The 20,543-nt window shown below is 44.6% G+C and overlaps 1 protein-coding gene across 3 annotated transcripts in view; it reads left to right on the top strand.

The window, feature by feature from the left end:
• The first annotated feature begins 1,740 nt into the window (after positions 1 to 1,740).
• Positions 1,741 to 20,543, top strand: part of HIBCH (3-hydroxyisobutyryl-CoA hydrolase) — a 96,250-nt gene continuing 77,447 nt past the window's right edge. Inside the window, exons 1-3 of one of the 3 annotated variants that reach the window (XM_049106531.1) lie at positions 1,767 to 1,887; positions 4,874 to 5,039; positions 7,034 to 7,076. Coding sequence is in view for 1 of the 3 variants with exons in the window: in XM_025442178.3 (XP_025297963.1) it covers positions 1,865 to 1,887; positions 7,034 to 7,076 (66 nt within the window). In the remaining 2 variants the exon portion in view is untranslated. Of the gene's footprint in view, positions 1,888 to 4,873; positions 5,040 to 7,033; positions 7,077 to 8,881; positions 8,933 to 20,543 lie in introns of all 3 variants that reach the window. The other 2 variants (XM_025442180.3, XM_025442178.3) reach the window with 2 other exon arrangements.

Genomic DNA, 20,543 nt, shown 5'->3' with positions numbered 1-20,543 from the left:
CATGAGGCCTTGTGTGAGACATGGGCTGCACGCTCAGGAGGCTGCGGCAATAGGGCCGACTGTAGAACAGGAAAAGCTCATGCTTTCCAATAAACCGTAAAACCCCACGGGGCTGAACGATGGGCCCATTCTTTGTGCCCCAGGGCACGAGGCAGGGCGGCGAGGTCAGAGGTAGTATCAGATCTTGCTGTGCTAGAGCAGCTTAAAAACAGGCCAGGAGTTAGTCGTGACCTCGGGTGATGGGTGATGTCGATGCCTCTTTGTCTTCTATTGGGGGAGCACTTGGTACTTCTCTTGGACCAAAGTTAGGAAAGTGAGTCTCGACCAAAGGCTTGATAATAGCATCTTCTTAGACGCTAACTTGCTAAGACTGAGTCCTTGAACTTCCCTCGCTCTGAAATTCCTCCCTTTTAAATTTTTCTTTGAATTCCTTCTTTGTGACCCATGTGTCAGTCCTTCAACGGGGACATCCGCGTGCACCTGGGCACAGGGCAGCACCCCGAGTCGCCCTGGGGGCGGATCCCATGGGTGCGGGGTAGGCGGGGCACCTCGGCATGGGGTCCCCCCTCGTGGGAGCAGTGACCTTCAGCTCCGTCCGCAGAGACGCGGCCACCGCCTGTCAGCGAGGCGAAGGCCCGCCCTTGAGGAAGTCGGGGCCAGTCCGCAGCCTTTCCCCGAACCCCGAAGTACTGCAGTCCCCGGGGAAGGAGCCTCTGCAGCGAGCTTAGGACTCAACTACGTTAGCGGCCCGCGACCCAGTGCATCGGAGCCGAGTCTCAAAGAAGAGAACACTAGGCTCGTATTTTTAATCAAAAGTCTTAAAATCTCGGACGCCCCGGGGGGCTCGGCGGTGGAGCAGCTGCCTCCGGCCCAGGGCGTGACCCCGGGGTCCTGGGTTCGAGTCCCGCGTCGGGCTCCCTGCACGGAGCTGCCTCTCCCTCCGCCTGGGGCTCTCAGGAATAAGTAAATGAAATCTGTAAAAAACCCTTAAAATTCATGTCTATCCACGTTAAGGGTTTACTCATTTATTTGGGGGCAGAGGAGACGGAGAACCAGGAGGGAGGACCCCAAGCCGGAGCCCAGCGGGGGCGACCGCACCGCACCGCCCACCGGGACTCGGACGCTGCGCCCACGAGCCGCCAGCGCCCCTCGGACGGAACCGCTCCCCGCCCGCCGCCGGCCCTGCCCCCCCGCGTCCGCCCCGCCCCGCCCCGCTCCGCTCCGCTCCCGGCTCCACGTGCCCCGCCCTCGGCTTCTCCGCCAGCGCCGCTCCCGCTTCCGCCCCGCTCTGCCCCGCTTCCGCCACACTTCCGCCCCCGCTTCCTCCCCCAACTCCGTCAGCCCCGCCCCGTCACCCTCGGCCTCCTCCGTCAGCCCCGCCCCCTCCCGCTCGGCCTCCTCCGTCAGCCCCGCCCCCTCCCGCTCGGCCTCCTCCGTCAGCCCCGCCCCCTCCCGCTCGGCCTCCTCCGTCAGCCCCGCCCCCTCCCGCTCGGCCTCCTCCGTCAGCCCCGCCCCCTCCCGCTCGGCCTCCTCCGTCAGCCCCGCCCCCTCCCGCTCGGCCTCCTCCGTCAGCCCCGCCCCCTCCCGCTCGGCCTCCTCCGTCAGCCCCGCCCCCTCACCCTCGGCCTCCTCCGTCAGCCCCGCCCCCTCCCGCTCGGTCTCCCCGCCAGCCCCGCCCCTCGGCCCTCTCAGCCCCGCCCCCGCTCGGGTCCCGCCCACCCCGCCCCCGCCCTACCCGTTTCCGCCCGCGGGGTTCTCGCCCCGCCCCTCAGCGTCCGCCGCTCGGAGGCCTCGGGTCGCGGGCCGCAGCGGCCGCGGGGAGGACGGTCTCGGGTGTCGGGCGGCTCGTGCCCCGGTCGCCGCGATGGGGCTGCGGCAGGTGTGGAGGTTCGTGGCGGGGTGGGCGGGCGGGCTGCCCGGCGGCCGGGGTCGCGCGCGGGGCCTGCGGGCTCGAGGCTTGCAGCGACCCGAGGCGCCGCGGAGCCGACCGGGCCGTGGGTCTGCGTGCGGCCGGCGGCGCGGGGCCAGCCCGGAGGGACCTCGGGGCTGGCGCTCGCTGCACCTGCGGGGCGCCTGGGGGCCGCGGGGTCCCTGCCGGTGTGCGGAGCGCAGCTCGGGCCGTGCCAAGGGACTGTGGCCGCCGCGGCCTCGGGAAGCGGGCTGCCGGCCGCACGTGCGTGGGGCGGCTGCGACCCCTCGGGCGGCCACCGGCCTGCTTGCCCGCTGGCTGAGACGCCGCTCGGGAAGGCCCGTTTGCCAACGGAATGGCCGCCCCAGAGCCCAGGAGGGCGCCCTCGCTGGGGCTCTGGCCGGAGGTCCTCTCCAGGGCCCGCAGCCCCCTCGCCCCAGCGGGGCGGGGGCCCGGGGCCGCGTCGCCCGGTGCGCAGTAGCCTAACCTGCAGGTGCGTTCGGGAGCACCTGGGTGGTGCTCTGGGTGGTGGCTGGCCCGGCCGGTCGGGCCCTCTTGAGCTCGGGCCTCCTTGGCTTCCCTGACGGCCCTTGGGCACCTTAGAGGGGACCTTGCAAGTAAAGCACTTCCCCGGAGAGGACCCTCCACCGCGCGTGCCTCACCTTGATTCATCCTAAACGCTAGTGTGGTCCCAACCGCCCGGACGTCTTCCTTGCACATCACCTGTCAGTTTGCACCCAAGTGTAACCCGTGCTCATCCGCACTTGCAACTCCTTGGAACTCCCATTCTTCTAGATTTTTAAAGCTCTCCAGGTTCTCCCGCACTCCCAGTCCGTATCTCTTCCTGCTGCTTCAGAGGTTGGATATTCCTCCCCAAATATTTCAGTTGCTCATTTTGCAGAAATATGATCGTCTGCCTTCTTCCTCACGGGTATGGCCTCTGCAGGCGGCCGCAGGCTTAGTCTTGCTAAAGTTCACTCCCGGGCCTGCCATTCTTCTGCCCAGAAGTTCTTAAAGGTGTCTTCCTACTTACGGAATTGAATAAAAATTTCCCCGCCCAGTTTCAAAGATTTGGCCCTAATTTGCTGGGTGCGTTCTACAATACTCAGTGTCACATTCTAGCTTGTGGGAGCTCTAGGCACTCTTGTTACCCTGTAGCTGACCTGGGCATCTTGATACGTTTTCTTATTAAGGCCCTTGAAGTCCCAAAGGGAAGCAGATAAGAAACAAATATTCAAACAAGTAATACTTAGTTGCAAACTCTGATAAGTGTCTTAAAGGGAAACTTCAAGTAGGAGAGAGATTTAGAAGGAAAGAGAGAGGGGTCAGGGAGGCTCTTCAAATAGGCTGATCTTTCAAGTTGTTAGTAGTACCCCGTGCCTTCTCCATCTCTACACTCGGCTGACCTAGCGTTTCGGTTCTTGCTACATAGTTGTTTCAAAAGACTCACTATTTCTCCGTTAAATTTTTCTGTGTTAGGAAACACAGACCCAAGGCCAAGAAGGCAGAGGCCAAGAAGGAAGCATGGAGTAGTGCAGGCCAGATGGCAGCAGTGGGGCCTGTGCTCGGTCCGCAGGAGCTGGCTCTGCAGCCCAGGCAGGCATTGCTGCCATGGAATGGAGGCCCTGAGTTTCCATGACGACACATCTTTCTGGGAAAGTGAATTTTTGGATGAAATTTCTTGATTTTTTTTTTTTTTAAGATTTTATTTATTTATTCATGAGAGTACACAGAGAGGAGAGAGAGAGAGAGATCCTGGGTCTCCAGGATCACGCCCTGGGCTGAAGGCAGCCCTAAACTGCTGAGCCACCCAGGCTGCCCTTAAATGTCTAGTTTTAAACCAGTGCCAGCCGGACAGCACACATGGGTAGATCCAGCAGCACTCAGGTCGCTGGTTTTCTAGTGCAGCTTCTTCGTTCCTTGAGGACGGCTAGGAGGGTCTCAGGCCTCCGTGATTGTCTCGCATGTGACTTTTTTTTTTAATTTTTTTTTTAATTTTTTATTTATTTATGATAGTCAGAGAGAGAGAGAGAGAGAGAGAGAGAGAGGCAGAGACACAGGCAGAGGGAGAAGCAGGCTCCATGCACCGGAGCCCGATGTGGGACTCGATCCCGGGTCTCCAGGATCGCGCCCTGGGCCAAAGGCAGGCGCCAAACCGCTGCGCCACCCAGGGATCCCTCGCATGTGACTTTGTACCATATCTTCAGTTTTAACTTTTCTTTCAGACCCCAACCTCTCTCCTTGCTGCTGAATGTCTCCACTAATGCCGATACAGGCTCAAGAAACTGAAAATGGACTTCCCATCGCGTCGTACAAACCAACTAGTTTCCTTGCCAGGAGCCTTTCAGTGCCTGTGTTCTCGTAGCTATCCTAGCCTGAACTCTTGGAATCGTTGACAAAGTTCTTTTCTTTTCCATTGAGTTTTACCTTCATAATATCTCCTGATAAGTCATTCCTTTGATTCTATACCTGCTGTTCACCAGTTCATGCCTGAACTACTTGACCTTGGGCTTGATTTTCTGCTCTATTCACCTTCTTCGTTGCCTACTTCTGCTGTAATCTTCATTAAGCACTATTTTCATTATCTCAGACAGTTCCATGAAAAGTCATTTAGTTTTGTCAACTCGTGTGTGATGGATTGGATAACTCCTAAATGCTAATGTTCTCTTCTAAGACCGTTGTTTTTAACTTGAGCATGTATCCGGATCGCCTGGAGGATTTGCTAAGCACAGGTTTCTGGGCTCACTCCACAGTTCCTAGTTCAGTAGGTCTGGGGCCGGGCCAGGACCTTGCATTTCTAACACGTGCCCCTGGGATGTGGATGGTGCTGGTCCAGGACCCACACTTTGAGAACAGGTGTCCCAAGCAGATAAGTTGACCATCATCTGAAGGAAGGAAGTCTGATAAAGTGATTTAGTAAATGAGCAGTAGCTGGAATGTGCGTGTCCTCTTCCCCTCCACCAGGTGGCAGTTCTGGAGCCAACAGGAAGGAGAGAGAAGACCTTCAATTCAGAATTATTTGGGGACTCTGAATACTACGTTTTTGAGATGTAAAAGTTAACAGCAGATTTTAAATAATGGTTGAGTAGAAATTGGAACAAAGAAAATTAACATGATTATATAAAGTCTGGTAAGAAACTTCGTTGTACTTAGGTTTTTCTCAAGCTCCTGGGGGCAAATTGTAGTCTTCCCGTGTTCAGTTGCCCTGTTTTTTGAGGTCCCGTCTCCTTTATACCATGGCTGTCGGTTTATTTGGGAGGGAACTACCTTGAGCAAAATACGGTGGGGAAAGAATCTCCAACCCTTTTTGTTCCAAATTCATTTTTATCCTTTTCTGTTATAACTTTATGGAATCAACACGGCCATGTTCTGTGGGGGGAGGAAAGAAAAACCCTGAGCTCCCTAGCACTGCTGGAAGCTGGAGGGTGCTGGGCCCCAGTGTAGTCCATAGAATTTTAGCTTTTTTCCTCTGTTTTCTGTATATTGGGCTTAGAAAATACACTGTCTCTGTATGGACAGTTAGCATCTCCCAACACATATCTATTTTCTCGTTTAAAGGAAAAAAACTTAAAATAGGGTTATAGAGGGCAGCCCCCGTGGCGCAGCGGTTTAGCACCGCCTGCAGCCCAGAGCGTGATCCTGGAGACCTGGGATTGAGTCCCACATCGGGCTCCCTGCATGGAGCCTGCTTCTCCCTCTGCCTGTGCCTCTCTCTCTCTCTCTCTCTCTCTCTCTCTATGCGTCTCTATGGATAAGTAAATAAAATTAAAAAAAATAGGGTTATAGAAGGTCAGCAAAGGGTGGGTTTGAGACGTTTGGGTGAGTTAAGTGGGCATTTTGACAGCGTGGCTTCTCCTTTGGGATGCTTGTGATGTTTAATGGACATCTTTGCAGTTGAAGATAATGCTTTTAAAATAAAATTCTCTCCTGTGATGACCTGAGGTCTGCCACTTGATGGGAAAATTAGAAGAACCTGTAGGACCTTATTTGGAATCCATATTCTCTATTGTCATTTTTGTTTATTTTTATTTTTACTGGAAAGGAAAGACGATTGTCAGTCTTAAGTTTTAAAAGTGTACAAAGCAGTTTTCTTATAGGAAAACTAAATATGTGTACGTGCACAAATTAGATTGTTATTTACTTCATTTCCAGTTTTTCCCTTATGTAAATAGTCATGAACATTTTTATGAATCAAACTTTGATCAAATCTCTGTGACATCCTTATACAAATGCTTTTGAAATTACTGGGTAAAAGGGTATGATCATTTTAAAGGTTGTGGAACTGTATACTTACAGATTGCCTGCTGGAAAGGCAGTCCTAATTATATATTTCACAGCACTATCTGAGGATGCTTGTTCATCTTTACCCACATTTTTTTAAATTAATAGACTTTATTTTTTAGAGCAGTTTTAGGTTTACCAAAATATTGAGCAGAAAATTGTCAAATGTGTGACGTGTCTCTACCGTTACAGTCACACTGACTGGTTTCACTACTTTAAACGTCCCACGTGTCCTGCCGGTGCTTCTCTCCCACTTCCAAGCCCCTGGTACCACTCATCATTTTACTGTCTCCACAGTTTTGCCATTTTCAGAGTGTCCTGTAGTTGGAATCATACCATTTATGTAATTTTCAGATTGGCATTTTTTGCTCAGCATTTAAGATTTCTGTATGTCTTTTTGTGGAATGATAGATGCTTTCTTTTCGTTGCTGAGCGGTATCCCAGTATGTGGGCACACCACCAGTTTGTTCATTCACCTGTTGCAGGACCTCTTGATTACTTCCACATTTGGCCTATTATAAATAAAGTTCCATAAAAATTCACGTGCATGGCTTTTTGTGTACATAAATTTTCAATTACTTGGGTAAATACCAGGGAGTGCAGTTGCTGGATTATATGGTAAAATATGTTTAGTTTTGTAAGAAACTGTCAAATTGTCTTTCAAAGTGGCTGTACTATTTCGTGTTCTTACCACAATGAATGAGAATTAAGCCTTTAAGAAAACCTCTTCTTTTCTAATACCTTTAAGAAGAGGCCAAAATAAAAGGAAAGAAATTTGATATTTATACATTGAGACCTAACTGCCCACATTCCTGTGTTCATTGTATTCTACGTCTGTTTCAGGTTTAATTCATTCAGAAGGACTAATGTCATACTGCAACATTTGGTAAGTTTGGATTTTGTTTTGTTGGCATTATTAGGTTGTGACGTGTAATGTAAAGCATCATTATTAAGGAAGTAGAGGAATACTGGCAGATTTTGTGGGACCTTCATGCAACACGGTTCCCCATTTTAGAGTGACACAACTTGTAGGAGATGGTTTAAGGTTATGAATTAGAGCATGGACCTTTAAGTCAGAATGCTTGGGTTTCAGCAGTGAATCTACTACTTAATCTTGGGTAGATTACCTCATCTCTCTCAGCTTCCTTTTAGACATTGCAAAATGGGGGATAATAGCATCTATCTCAGAGTGCTTATTAATAATAAATAATTCAAAAATGTAGCACCAGTGCTTAGCATATAATCATTTTATACTTGCAGCTACTGTTTGTACCTCTAATAGTACTCTTCCAAAGCTTAGATGCCCTTAGTACCCTTTCAGAGCTTAGATGTTTTTAGTTTACCATTTTGCAAGGAAGAAATAATTTTTATTCATTTTTGTATCTCTGTGCTATGGACTGAATCTCTATATCATCCCAAAATTCATATATTGAAGTCTAATCCCCAGTGTGATGCTGTTTGGAGGTGGGGCCTTTAAGGGACGATTAGGTCAGGAAGGTGCTATTCTTATGAATGGGATCAGTGTCCCTATGAGAGAGACTGCAGAGAGCTTTCTTATCTCTTTTGCCTTGTGAGGGAGGACACAGCAAGAAGACAGCCTTCTGTGAACCAGGAAAAAGGGACTTAACGAGACACTGAATTTGCCTGTGCCTTGATCTTGGACTCTAGAGTTGTGAGAAGTGTTGTATAAGCCACCTGGTCTGTGATATTTTTGTTAGAGCAGCCCAAATGGATTAAAATACTCTTGTATAGCTTGACAAGTACCTTGCACATAAAAATAAGTCACTCTGATATAGCACTTCCTGTATGCCAGGTGCTCTTGCAACTACTTGATACGTATTAGCTCAGTTGATTCTTCTTATGGTCCTACAGAGTAATACTACAGATCTTTTATCTGTAATTCTGAAACCTCAAAACCATAAGTTTGTGATTAGTTTGTGATAAGTGCATTTTGTGACAAAACTCTGACCTGAGGGACACTTGGGTGGCTCAGTGGTTGAGTGTCTGCCTTTAGCTCAGGTGATGATCCTAGAGTCCTGGGATCTAGTCCCATATCGGGCTCCCTGCATGGAGCCTGCTTCTCCCTCTGCCTGTGTCTCTCCCTCTTTCTCTGTGTCTCTCATGAATAAATGAATAAAATCTTTAAAAAAAAATCTGACCTGAATGTACTTGAAGCTCATTTTTCTTTAACCTAACAAGTACAAATATTCATAGTTTGGTGCAGAAGTATTAAAGCATTTTATTGCAATGTACTGATCAGATTCCACTTGGGATGTTTTTTATAGTACTCATATGTATTGTGTTACCTTTCTAAAATCTAGAAAATTTTCTGCTTTTCAAAACACATCTGGACCCAAGGGATTTTGGTTAAGGGATTATGGCCTTATCCCTATTTAATGGGCCAGAAATTGAGGGACAGAGAGACTATGTAATATGCTGGTAAATAGGAGGTGGCATTTGAATGCAGTCTGGCTCCACAGACTTTGCTATTGCACTGTACAGCCCAAGGCAGAGTGGGCATTAAGTAACTATTGCAGAATGTGTCTCAGTTAAGCCTAAGTAGAGATGGGCAAATGAAGACTGGAGTATGCCCTCCTACCCTTAATTATTTTAGTCAGCCATATACACGGGAGTTGAGGAGTTAAAACTTAAAACAGTATTGCTGATTCATATTTACACATATCTCCACAGGAAGAACAGAAAGACACGACTTAAGGCATAAACCACATTGAGGGAAGGAAGGTAAACTGAACTTTCATCACCGTCTGAGGGCTGAATGGTTTTCGCTCCCAGTGTTGGCTTTTAGATGTGCTTCAGAGATAGGCTGTATCCCAAGCAGGCCTTCTGTGACCCTCTAAGAAAGCCAGTAGGACAAGAGCCCTTATTATTTCATTATGAAGGGATGGAAACATGCCATTATAGCAGAACGGTCGGCAGAGTTATAAGAGGTGTACAGGATTGATTTGTGATAATAGTATGACATTCCTAGTAACTCTTCAAAGATTCTAGTTGGAGACCTGAACCTGGAAAGGAGGGCAAAGTTCTGCATTTCTGCAGATAGGGTTTATCAACCTAATGCAAACTAGGGGAACCTATTAATTAGGTCTCATTTGCATCCTTTGGCTGATGTGGATGTATTTTTGCAAAACTATTCAAAGATTTTTTCTTTCTTCCTCCATAATGTTCTATTTTATTTTTTTTTTCATAATGTTCTATTTTAAACTCTTACACAGCAGTTTATGTGCAGAAGCTCATTTCTTCCATATAATTTTGACCTGGATATGGAGAAAACTGTGGTTTTCTTTCTGAAAGTAGTTCTTTTCTCTATGAAGGTATACCGGTTGGACTGCATGAAATGATGCAACACATTTCATTTTCATGACAGCAACCAGGTCCTATTCTATTTAGATGATCTAGAATCCATGTCAAACAATTTATAGTCTGTGCTTCTTGAACAGATGTACATTATTGCTTGCCTTTGTATGAAAGAACTCAGTACTTTGAGATACTGTTATGAAAAAGACCATTCCTGACCTCAAGAAATTAATAGTCTAATAAAAAGAGACAGAAATATTTACTAACAAAGTGGGATAAAAAGGCCAAATAAATTAGAGGTGTGAACAAAGGTGGAATAGGTTGATGTTGACTTTATAACCAATGAAAGCTTACTGGAGGAAAGTCATTTAATCTGGGCTTTGAAGAACAATTATGGTTTCAACACATAGAGATGGGAGTAAGTGAAAGTTCATATAATAACGCTGCGGTGATTCTGTTGTCTCTGTTTTACAATGCAGACTCTGAGGCTCTGAGAATAACTTGCCTTGAATAATTGGATGTACAGTATTGAGTGGCTAAACTAATGTTTGGGTCTGTAAAGTCTCAACTATTTAGTCTCAAACTAATGTTTGAGACTCTAAAATCTGTTTTCTGTTGCACAATATGCTTGTTCTAAGTGGCAAGAATGGGTTACAGGAGAATGGAGGTTACATTCAGGGCTCTGAGTATCCATTATAAGGAGTGCTGAGCAGTGGTGGGCCCCATGTACCTGGGATCGGGGGTGGGGAGACTTGAAGGCCATGCCAAATAACTTGGATGTCTTTAAAGTTAATAGGGAATCATTGGCCATTTTTTAAAAAGATTTTATTTATTCATTCATGAGAGACACAGAGAGAGGTAGAGACACAGGCAGAGGGTGAAGCAGGCTCCATGCAGGGAGCCCGATATGGGACTCAATCCTGGGACCCCAGGGTCATGGCCTGAGCCAAAGGCAGATGCTCAACCTCTGAGCCACCCGTGCATCCCTCCCACAATGTTTTTGAAGGCTGTAACGTGCTTTCCAAAATGTAGCCTGCAAAATACAAGTCCCAAGAGGCAAATATTCCATGAAAAAGTTTTTTAATCAAGCGAGAAAACTGCTCATTGTATTTTAAAAGTTTACGTTTAATATTTGCATGGTATATACTAAAATGTATTATGGGAATGAAACTTATTTACATTGGCTTAAGTTTTTTCCCAAACTACTTTGAGTCCACATAGTAGCAGTAATCATCCTTTTGCACACCTTGGGAAATGTTGCTACTATGGATTTTGCCAGAATAGTTCCATGTTCCAGTAGAGTAGATATTCTAAAGTTGTAAATGTCTTAGGGGTTTTATTTTGGGAGACTTCATGTATTCAGTTCAGCACAGAGCTGTGTGTTGATGGTGTTCATACATTTTAGCCAGTTTCCTTCACATTTCTCTTTTGAACAGATGTAAATAATGGGTCACGTAGGCCTTACAGGAGTGGAAAAAGTTCTGTGGAGTGGTTTTAAGTGGGCGAGATGATATGTCATCTGAAGAAGATGATTGGCTGAGTCAGTTCAGGGGGTATAATGGTTAGAGCTTTCGTTCTAGAATGAGATAAACCTGGATTTGAATCTTGGTCCTGCCCCAGAGCTGTGTGACTCTAGGCAAATGTTCTAACTTCTCTGGGCCTCAGCTTCCTTACCTGTGGAAAGGAGTTCTTAGTATATAACTCATTAGGGGAGTTTTGAGGATTAAGTGAAGAGTTTAGTCAAGTATTTAGTGTAGTCTCCACAGAAAACTTTTAAATAGCAAAAGATAACCGTAAGGAACAGCTTTTGCTGATTGCCTAAGAAAATATTTGAAAATAAAAGTAAATGTGAACCTGTTGTCTTTTCTAGATATACCATAAAGGTTTAAGAACATTTAAAAGGTTTAAATCACTTTTCCTCCTTTATAATGGCTCTGACTGGAAACATTTTTCTTTCTCTTCTCTGTTCCTCTTTATCTCTTTTGTCTCCCCCTTTCCCCTCCCAACTTTGGGTTATATGAGAATTTCATTTCTGATTCTAGCCTCTATAATGTTTTCTATAATGATAAATTTTTCTTCATAGAAACCTTTTCTAGGACTTAGGTAAAAATTTTTGACATTTTTGGAAAAGGGATTTAATTTTTTATGTACATAAATTATGCTAATAGTGGAAACTTCATCTTTTTTTCTTTCACCCTTTTGCTTGAATAATTTTGATTAATGACTAATAGTTGTTTTCAGGTTTTGAGAAGGCTATGAATTTTTCAGGTAGGAAAAAAAAAACTATCCATTCATTTACATCATTCCAGTGGCATTAACAAGAGATTCTATAATATTCTTTGCTCAAAATCTGATCCTCTGTAAATGTCCTATAAAAACTCTTGCCTTAAAAATGTTCCCGCATCATTGTAAGAGCAAAAATCGAAAATTACTCGAGTCATGGTTATCAATAGGGGACTGATGAAGTTGATATGTAAGAATGCACAGCTGTTAAAAGCAAGTAGGTACCATGGATGCACAATCAGCAAAATCCTAGGAAATTTTATAGGTTAAGTGGCCTGTTGTTTTCAGAAATTGTAATGAAAAGAAAGGGATAAGGGGAGAACTTTGTGGATTAAAAGACTTGGAAAATAGGGGTACCTGGACAGCTCAGTTGGTTAAATGTCTGACTCTTGATTTTGTTTCAGGCCATGATCTCAGGGTTGTGAGATCAAGCCCTGCATTTGGCTCAGTGTTGGGCATGGAGCCTGCTTAAGATTCTTTCTCCCCAGCTTCTTCTGCGCACCCCCCCCCACCCATCTCCTCTTAAAAAAAAAAAAAGACTTGAAAAATCTATTCATTAAAAAAAACAACAACAGTGTGTTTCTGCATGTACTCTTTCTGTTTACTATAAAAACCAGGATAGTTATATTTTTATAGAGATGGAGAGGCTGTGATGGAGGGCCAAGGGCTTTTGGGGCTGGCTGGACAATGCTGGGTTTGGGATTTGATTTTTACCCCGATTACAAGCTAATAGTTAGCCTTTTACTATTTCATGGGTGCTGGTGGAAGATATGAGACTCTTGAGTTAGAGATGAAGGATTCTGTTATTAGTGGCATACTGAGCAGCCTTGAGCATCACGTTTGTATTGGTTTCCCTGGCTCCCCATGTTCCACAGGGGTGACATGGGAGGCCCAGATGAATGCTTGCATATGTGGTGGGTTGCATTACACGACAGCAGTGTTGACTGCGGGGCGTCTGCTGGCTTGTAGCAACCCTGAAAATGACCCAGGCAAAGAGAGGGGTGAGGCTCATGGCGTAGACAGCATGAAGGTGCCAGGAGTCCGCAGGGCCCATGCAGATAGCTTCTTCTAACAGCCAAGTTGGAATAGGGTCATTGCAGACATAAATCACTAAAACGAGGTCATACTCGACTAGGGATTACTGAACCAACCCTATATGACTGTTGTCCTTGTATAAAGGGAAAATTTGGAGACAGGTATACCGGGAGAATGCCACATGAAGAGTGGAACTGGGCCGCTAGAAGCCAAGGAACACCCTGAAGCTACACCGGCCTGGAACAGATCCTTCCCCTATAGCTACCTTTAAAGCAAGTGTGGTCCTGCTGATACCTCGATCTCAGGCTTCTGGCCTCCAGACCTGTGAGACAATAGGCTTCTGTTGTTGAAGCTACTTAGTTTGTGGTACTTTGTTACAAAGTCCTAGCAAATGAATATAATTTCGATGGTACTTTCGTCAAAATTAAGAACATTGATATATTACTATTCATTTTAAACCTTATCTGGATTTTTCCATTAACTTTCTGTTCCGGGATCCAATCCAGGATATTATATTGCATCTCCTTGTCATGTCTCCTTAGTCTCTTCTGGTCTATGATAGTTTGAGTCTTATTTTTTATGATCTTGAAAATTTGGGGAGTATTGGCCAGGTAGCCTATAGCGTATCCTCTAATCTGGGGGGTGTCGGGTGTTTTTGTTTTGTTTTTAATAATTAAAATGCAGTTAAAATTATTTTTAGAGAGAATAATGCAAAGGAAAAGCCCCCTTCTCATCATGCTGTAACAGAGAATATCTGTGGGTTTTGACAAATGCACCAGTGATGCATGGCAGTCACACAACATAGCTGGTGATGCTGACCTTTATCACTTGGTTAAAGTTGTGTTTGTTGAGTTTCTCCTCTCTAAAGTTATCATTTTCTCCTTTTCACATTCTATTCTTTGGAAGCAAGTTCTGTCCCTATTCTGTAGGGTAGATCATTCTGCATTTATTCAGTTATTTATATCAGAGTGGACTCACTTATTTTATACTTTGGGTTATACTCTGATGTTACGTTATGTTGTTACTCAGACTCTACTAGCTTTGCCCATTAGGAATTCCTTTATTTTGGCTCTTCTGTCCACAGGTTTCTGTATAAAAGTAAATTTTTAATTCACTTAGGTAAATACATAGGGATGCAACAGCTGGGTTGGATGGTAAGTCTATGTTTAACTTTATAAAAATTTGCCAAATTGTCTCCCAAAGTGGTCATATCATTTTACATTCTCACCAACAAATAATGAGAATCTGTTGTTCTGTTTTTTTGGCAGCATGTTATTATCTGTTTTTGGATTTTAGCCATTTTAATGTGTGTAGTGATATCTCATTGTGGGTTTTTTTTTAAGATTTATTTATTTATTCATGAGAGAGAGAGAGAGGCAGAGACACAGGCAGAGGGAGAAGCAGGCCCCATGCAGGGAGCCCGACGTGGGACACGATCCCGGGACTCCAGGATCAGGCCCTGGGCCGAAGGCAGATGCTCCACTGCTGAGCCACCCAGGCGTCCCTCTCATTGTGGTTTTAGTTTGCATTTTGGTGTAATGATCTTCTGATGATTTTGACCATTTCCTGTGTTTATCATCCCTCTATCTTTGGTGAAGATACTCAAATTTTTTTTGCCCAGTTTAATATTGGATTATTTTTCTTACTGAGGATTTTGTTGTTATTGTTTGTTTTGAGAGAGAGAGAGTGTGGGTAGGTTGTGGGGAGGGGCAGAGGGAGAGGAAGAGAGAGAATCTTAAGCAGTCTTCATGCTCAGCATGGAGCCCAGCAAGGGGCTCAATCTCTTGATCCTGAGATCATGGGATACATAGGGATGCAACAGCTTGGTTGGGTGGTAAGTCTATGTTAGGTATGTCAGGTACGTCTACCTGAGCCACCTGGGTGCCCTTTTCTTACTGAGTTTTAAGAGTTGTTTTATATTCTTGATGTGAGTCCTTTATCAGATAATATGCAAGTATTTTCTTCCAATTTCTGGCCTTTCATTTTCTTAATAGTCTCTTTTGCAGAATAGAAATTTTTAATGTTTATCAATGTTTTTCTTTTAAGGATCATGGTTTTGGTATTGTATCTCATTAAACCTTAATGTTTAGAAAGCACTGTGAACCAGAGTTTAAGGGATGTGACTCTCAGAAGTGTTCTCGTCCCTCCCCCAGGGATAGGCTGCTTTTTTCCTCCTTTTCCTTTCCCCTCCTGTCTTTTCCCCAGTTGTGGTTGGTTAACAATGAAATCCTTGGCTTTGAGATTAAGGCTTTAATTATGTAGGCCTCTATTTCCTTCCCCCACTGTAGTGAGGCTCCACCAGAACCCTGGGCTGCAGGCTTTGAAGTCCTTCCTCACTCCTCTGTAGATTTAGCCTTTTGTTTTGTATGGAAGATGAGAGGAAAGGATTTAGTGTACTTGCTGTTTCCCTACTCCAGCCAGCACCACACAGGGGAGCTTTCTCCAGTCTTCCCTGGGAGAGCCTGGTTGGGTTCCAGGAGGAAAAGCTAGCCAGAATCCCTGCATGACTGTAACCCCCCATGAGCTTCATACTATTTGATTTGCCCACATTTGGCCTCTAGCAAGTCATCAAAAATTCTAATTAATCTTCCTGAAAGCTTTTGCCTGAAATAAGCAAATATTCTGGTCCTGTGTCTCATTGAACGCACCTGTTATTCTCCAGATTTTATTGCAGCCATGTGACCTCTGTTATCTGAGCTTATCAGAAGCCATTACTTTGCAATCTGCTCATCCTTCTTTCTTGTTACAAGGTCAGGATGAGCATCTTTTCAGCTCTCAACATTCTGAGCTGAAACCAAATACTAAAGTTTTGAAGGATTGCCTCTGGTATTGGGTGCTAATTTATGTATTTTATATAATTTATATAATCTGTTCAGTGAAAATCATCATGAAATTGTTTTGTAGGTGCTGGTAAACCTGACTTGGTTCAGACAGAAATTTAGTATGGGGAGAAATTTTAATAATACTTAACATGTTTGTATGATATTAAAATTTATGTTTGTATTTTAAAATTTAGAATGATGTGGGGATCTAAAAGTGTGGCTTTTTTTAGTCTATCATCTGTCTTTTCATTTGAGTAAGGGTTAATCCAGGAAGTAGAACCACTGTGGGTATTGAAGAGGAGCAGTTGTCTGGTCCTTTGAACACAGCTAGATAAATATCAAATTGTTCTGAGTGCCCAGAAGTTGATCTGAAGACTGAAGAACAAACTGCACAACTAGAGGGAGAAAAGAGGCCATGTAGGAGATGTGGATACTAATTTGGAGGAATAAAGAATCACGAATGCTTCAGAGAGGAGGGAGCCCTGATCCGAGAGAAAGGAAAGAGAGACAAAGGGCAAACGCAACTGTGCACACAGAGTGCAGGGCAATGCACAAGAAGAGCACTTCCCCAAAACAAGACGGGCTGATAATCGCAAGTTTTTACAAGCAGCAGAGCTCAAAGTCTGAAATTTTAGAAGACCCTGCCAGTACTGGGGTGGAGCCTGGCAGGTATAGAGGTGCTTTGTAGAGAAGAAGGGCAGGAGCCTGGAAGTCGACAGCGTGGTCTGAGGATCCCCTGGGTTGCACTGGGAAAGGCAGTTCCCCTTCTTGGAGTGTATTTGGGGACATGGCACTGCCTCTTCAGGAACAAAAGAGCCAGTGGGTGCCATTCAGTTACCCTATTCATTAGCATAGGAGTAGAGGCAGCTGCTGAGGGCAGCTAACCTAGATGCTAGCCTTTTGCTGTGCTTTACCATAAACTCCAAGCCCCTATGCATTTGTGCAACTGCCCTTCTGGGACAAACTGGCACCAGCCACAGCCTGGTGAGACCTTCCCCCGGAGGATCAGTGCAGTTTGGTGCCATGTGTCCCTAAAATGTGGAGTTTTGAAACCCAGCCAGTGTGCTTGAAATAAAACACAGAAGCACTAAGCCACCGGGTGGGCAGACAACTCAGACAGAGACAGGATGAAGTCAGGGATCTGAGAGAAGCCTGGGACAAATGAGAGATTGTTTTTTCTTTTGTGAGGGCTTGCTGAGCAGTGGCAGGCAGAAACTCTGCTCTCTGGGGACAAGAGAGCTGGCTGATATTATTTTTACCCCCACCCATCAGCACAGACGGTCTTCTGTGAGCAGCACAATGCCCACAGTTGGGCTTGAGCCACATACACCAAGCCTCGCCTCCCTGTACAGTGTTATTGTTTTTTCCTAGGGCAAATGTGCCTGAAAGTCAGAGCAGCAGCAAGCCCCTTCCCTGGAAGACCAGCACAACCTCCCCCTCTCCTCCACTGACCATAGGGTGCTGCAAAGCTTCAGCTCTAGGGGAAATAGGATCCCACCTCTTTTTAACAAGCTGACCAAAACACACTGAGTTAAAACTTGCCACACAGTGGACAAGTCCAGATATTTCCCACTGCAGGTAGGGAGAAACTCTGCAGGGGACTGACCTGAGGAAAAGAGCAGTGAAAACACAACAGCAGATTGCAGACAGGATACACCAGAAATCCTTCCTGAAATGTCAGGCCCTGGGCAGTCTATGCCCTCTTCTTAATAAAGCCATTACTCTCAGGAGCAGGAAACAGAGCAGGCTTTCCTGACACAGATACCTAGGCAAAATGCCAAGATGGAGGAATTCATCCCAAAAGAAAGAACAAGAAGAGGTCATGGCCAGGGATCTAATCAAAACATATATAAGTAATATGCCTGAACCAGAATTTAAAACAACAATCATAAGGATATTAGCTGGGTTTGAGAAAAGTATAGAAGACACCAGGGAGTCCCTTGCCACAGAGATAAAAGGCCTAAAAACTAGTTAGGCCAGTATAAAAAAAATGCCATAACCAAGATGCAAAACTGATATAGATGTAATAACCAAAAGGATAGAAGAGGCAGAGGAATAAATAAGAGATTTGCAAGATAAAATTATGGAAAATAATGAAGCTGAGAGGTGCCTTGTGGCTCAGTTGTTTAAGTGGCTGCCTTCTGCTCAGGTCATGATCTCCCGGCCCTGGGATCAGACCTGCGTCAGACTTCTCCCTCTGCCTCTGCCCTTCCCCCAGTTGTGTGCATGCTCTCTCTTCTCCCTCTCTCTCTCAAATAAAATCTTAGAAGAATGAAGCTGAAAAGAACTCAGGGAAAGAAAAATATTGGATCATAAGTGTAGATTTAGGGAACTCAGCGAATCCCAAAAGGGTAACGACATTTGTATCATAGGAGTCCCAGAAGAAGAAGAGGGAAAAAGAGATTAAAAAAAAGTTTATTTGGAGAATGTTCATGTGCACTCAAAAAGAATGTGTATTCTGTTTTAGGGTGAAGTGTTCTGAATATATCTATTAGGTCCATCTGGTCCAGTGTGTCATTCAAAGCCCTTGTTTCCTTGTTGATTTTCTGCTTAGATAATCTATCCATTTCTGTAACTGGTGTGTTAAAGTCTCCTATTATTGTATTATTATCAATGAGTTTATTTGAGCAAATATAGCTGAAAGTTTCCCTAATTTGGGGAAGGAAACAGACATCCAAATCCAGGAGATATAGAGAACTCCCATCAAAATCAAAAGTAGGCCAACATCAAAACATGTCATAGTAAAATTTGCAAAATACAGAGATAAGGAAAGAATCCTGAAAGCAGCAAGAGAAAAGAAATCCCAAACCTACATTGGAAGACAAGGTGGGCAGCAGAGCTCTCCACAGAAATTTGGCAGGCCAGAAGGGAGTGGCAGGATATATTCAATATGCTGAATGGGAAAAATATGCAGCCAGGAATACTTCATCTAGCCAAGCTGTCATTCAGAATAGAAGGAGAGATAAAGAGTTTCCCAGACAAACACTAAAGGTATTCATGACCACTAGACCAGCCCTGTAAGAAATATTAAACGGGACTCTTTGAGTGGGAAAGACCAAAAGCAACTAAGACTGGCAAGGAACAGAGAAAATCTCCAGAAACACCAACTTTACAGGTAATAAAATGGCACTAAATTCATATCCATCAATAATCACTCTGAATATAAATGGACTAAATGCTCCAATCAGACATAGGATATCAGAATGGATTAAAAAAAAAAAAAACCCAAGACCAACCTACATACTGCCTACAAGAGACTCATTTTAGACCTAAAGACATTTGCAGATTGGAAGTGAGGGGATAGATAACCATCTGTCCCACTAATGGACATTAGAAAGCCACTTAGATCAGACAGACTAGATTTTAAACCAAACACTGTAACAAGAGATGAAGAAGAACATTATATCCTAATAAATGGGTCTATCCAACAAGATGATCTAACAACAAATATTTATGCCCCAACTTGGGAGCAGCCAAATATGTAAATCAATTAATAACAAATATAAACTCATTGATAATAATACAATACTATAACACACCCTTACAGCAATGGACAGATCATGTAAGCAGAAAATCAACAAGGAAAATCATTCAAGGACTTTGAATGACACACTGGGCCAGATGGACGTAACAGATATATTCAGAACATTTTATCTCAAAGCAGCAGAATATACATTCTTTTTGAGCACACATGGAACATTGTCCAGAATCAATCACATACTGGGTCACGAATCAGGCCTCAACAAGTACAAAAAAGTCTGAGACCATCCTGTGCATATTTTCCAACCATAACGCTGTGAAACTTGATGTTAGCCACAAGAAAAAAATTTGGAAAGACCACAAATACATGGAGGTTAAAGAACAGCCTACTAAATAATGAATGGGTTAACCAGGAAATTAAAGAAGAAATAAAGAAAAATACATGGAAACAAATGAAAATGAAAACATGACAGTCCAAAACCTTTGGGATACAGCAAAAGAGGTCATAAGAGAGAAGTATGTAGGCCTACCTCAGGAAGCGAGAAAAGTGTCAAAGGGGAGCAGAATATACCACCTTTAAAAATATCACTTTGACATGTGGATTATTTTGAGCTGAAGGCAGTCAAGATCCAGGAGACTAAGGAAGAGCTTTTTACCTCCCTCTCAACTGCCTGAAAGAAACTAGAAAGGAGGATTGTACTAGGAACAGAGCAGGGATACGCGGAGTATAACTTCTTATATTTGAGACTTATCTGCATGGCAGGGCAAACACTTGCTTACCAAACATTTGCTCTTTTTACTTCCGGGTGAATTGCTGTCCTTCCCATTTGAAGTACCAGACCCAGTTTCTTTCCTAATGTCAGGATGGTTTATGAGCCTCAGTTACCTGGCTGCCTTTGGGTCTCACATCTTTGTGGAGCCCCCGTAAGAAATGAAAATTTTCTACTGTTAATCTGTCTGTATTAGTCTTAGCTAAGAATCTGGAAGGGTAGGGGGAAAATTATTTGTCCTCCCCTGCAGTTTTGTGAAATAAAAAGATTATGGGAATAAGAACTTCCACAGTACTGACAGAAGCTATGAAAGGGCCTAGAGGAGGAGTTGGAGGGTCAGGAAAGTTACTCACCATCTACCTTCTCACCTACTAACACAAGTGGATCGGTAGGTACTTGGAAGAAAATCTGAGAAGCCGGGCACTTCCAGCTGTTAAAGTCAGACTGCGAAGGAGAGGCAGTAGCTGAAGTCTGGGGAGGGCTGTGTCTGCTTGTGGACTTGGCATCCCTTTTGGTCTGCTTTCTTTTGTGATTTTTATGTATAGTTTTCTTTTACCATAATTTTTTTTTTTTTAGTACCAACAAGGTATGAAAACAAGTCATATGACTTAATACTTTTTTTGAGATTAAAAAAATGTATTGCTATTT

Source organism: Canis lupus, chromosome 37, assembly GCF_003254725.2.
Source record: "Canis lupus dingo isolate Sandy chromosome 37, ASM325472v2, whole genome shotgun sequence".
Lineage (NCBI taxonomy): Eukaryota > Metazoa > Chordata > Mammalia > Carnivora > Canidae > Canis > Canis lupus.
This window is presented reverse-complemented; position numbering and strand designations above follow the sequence as displayed.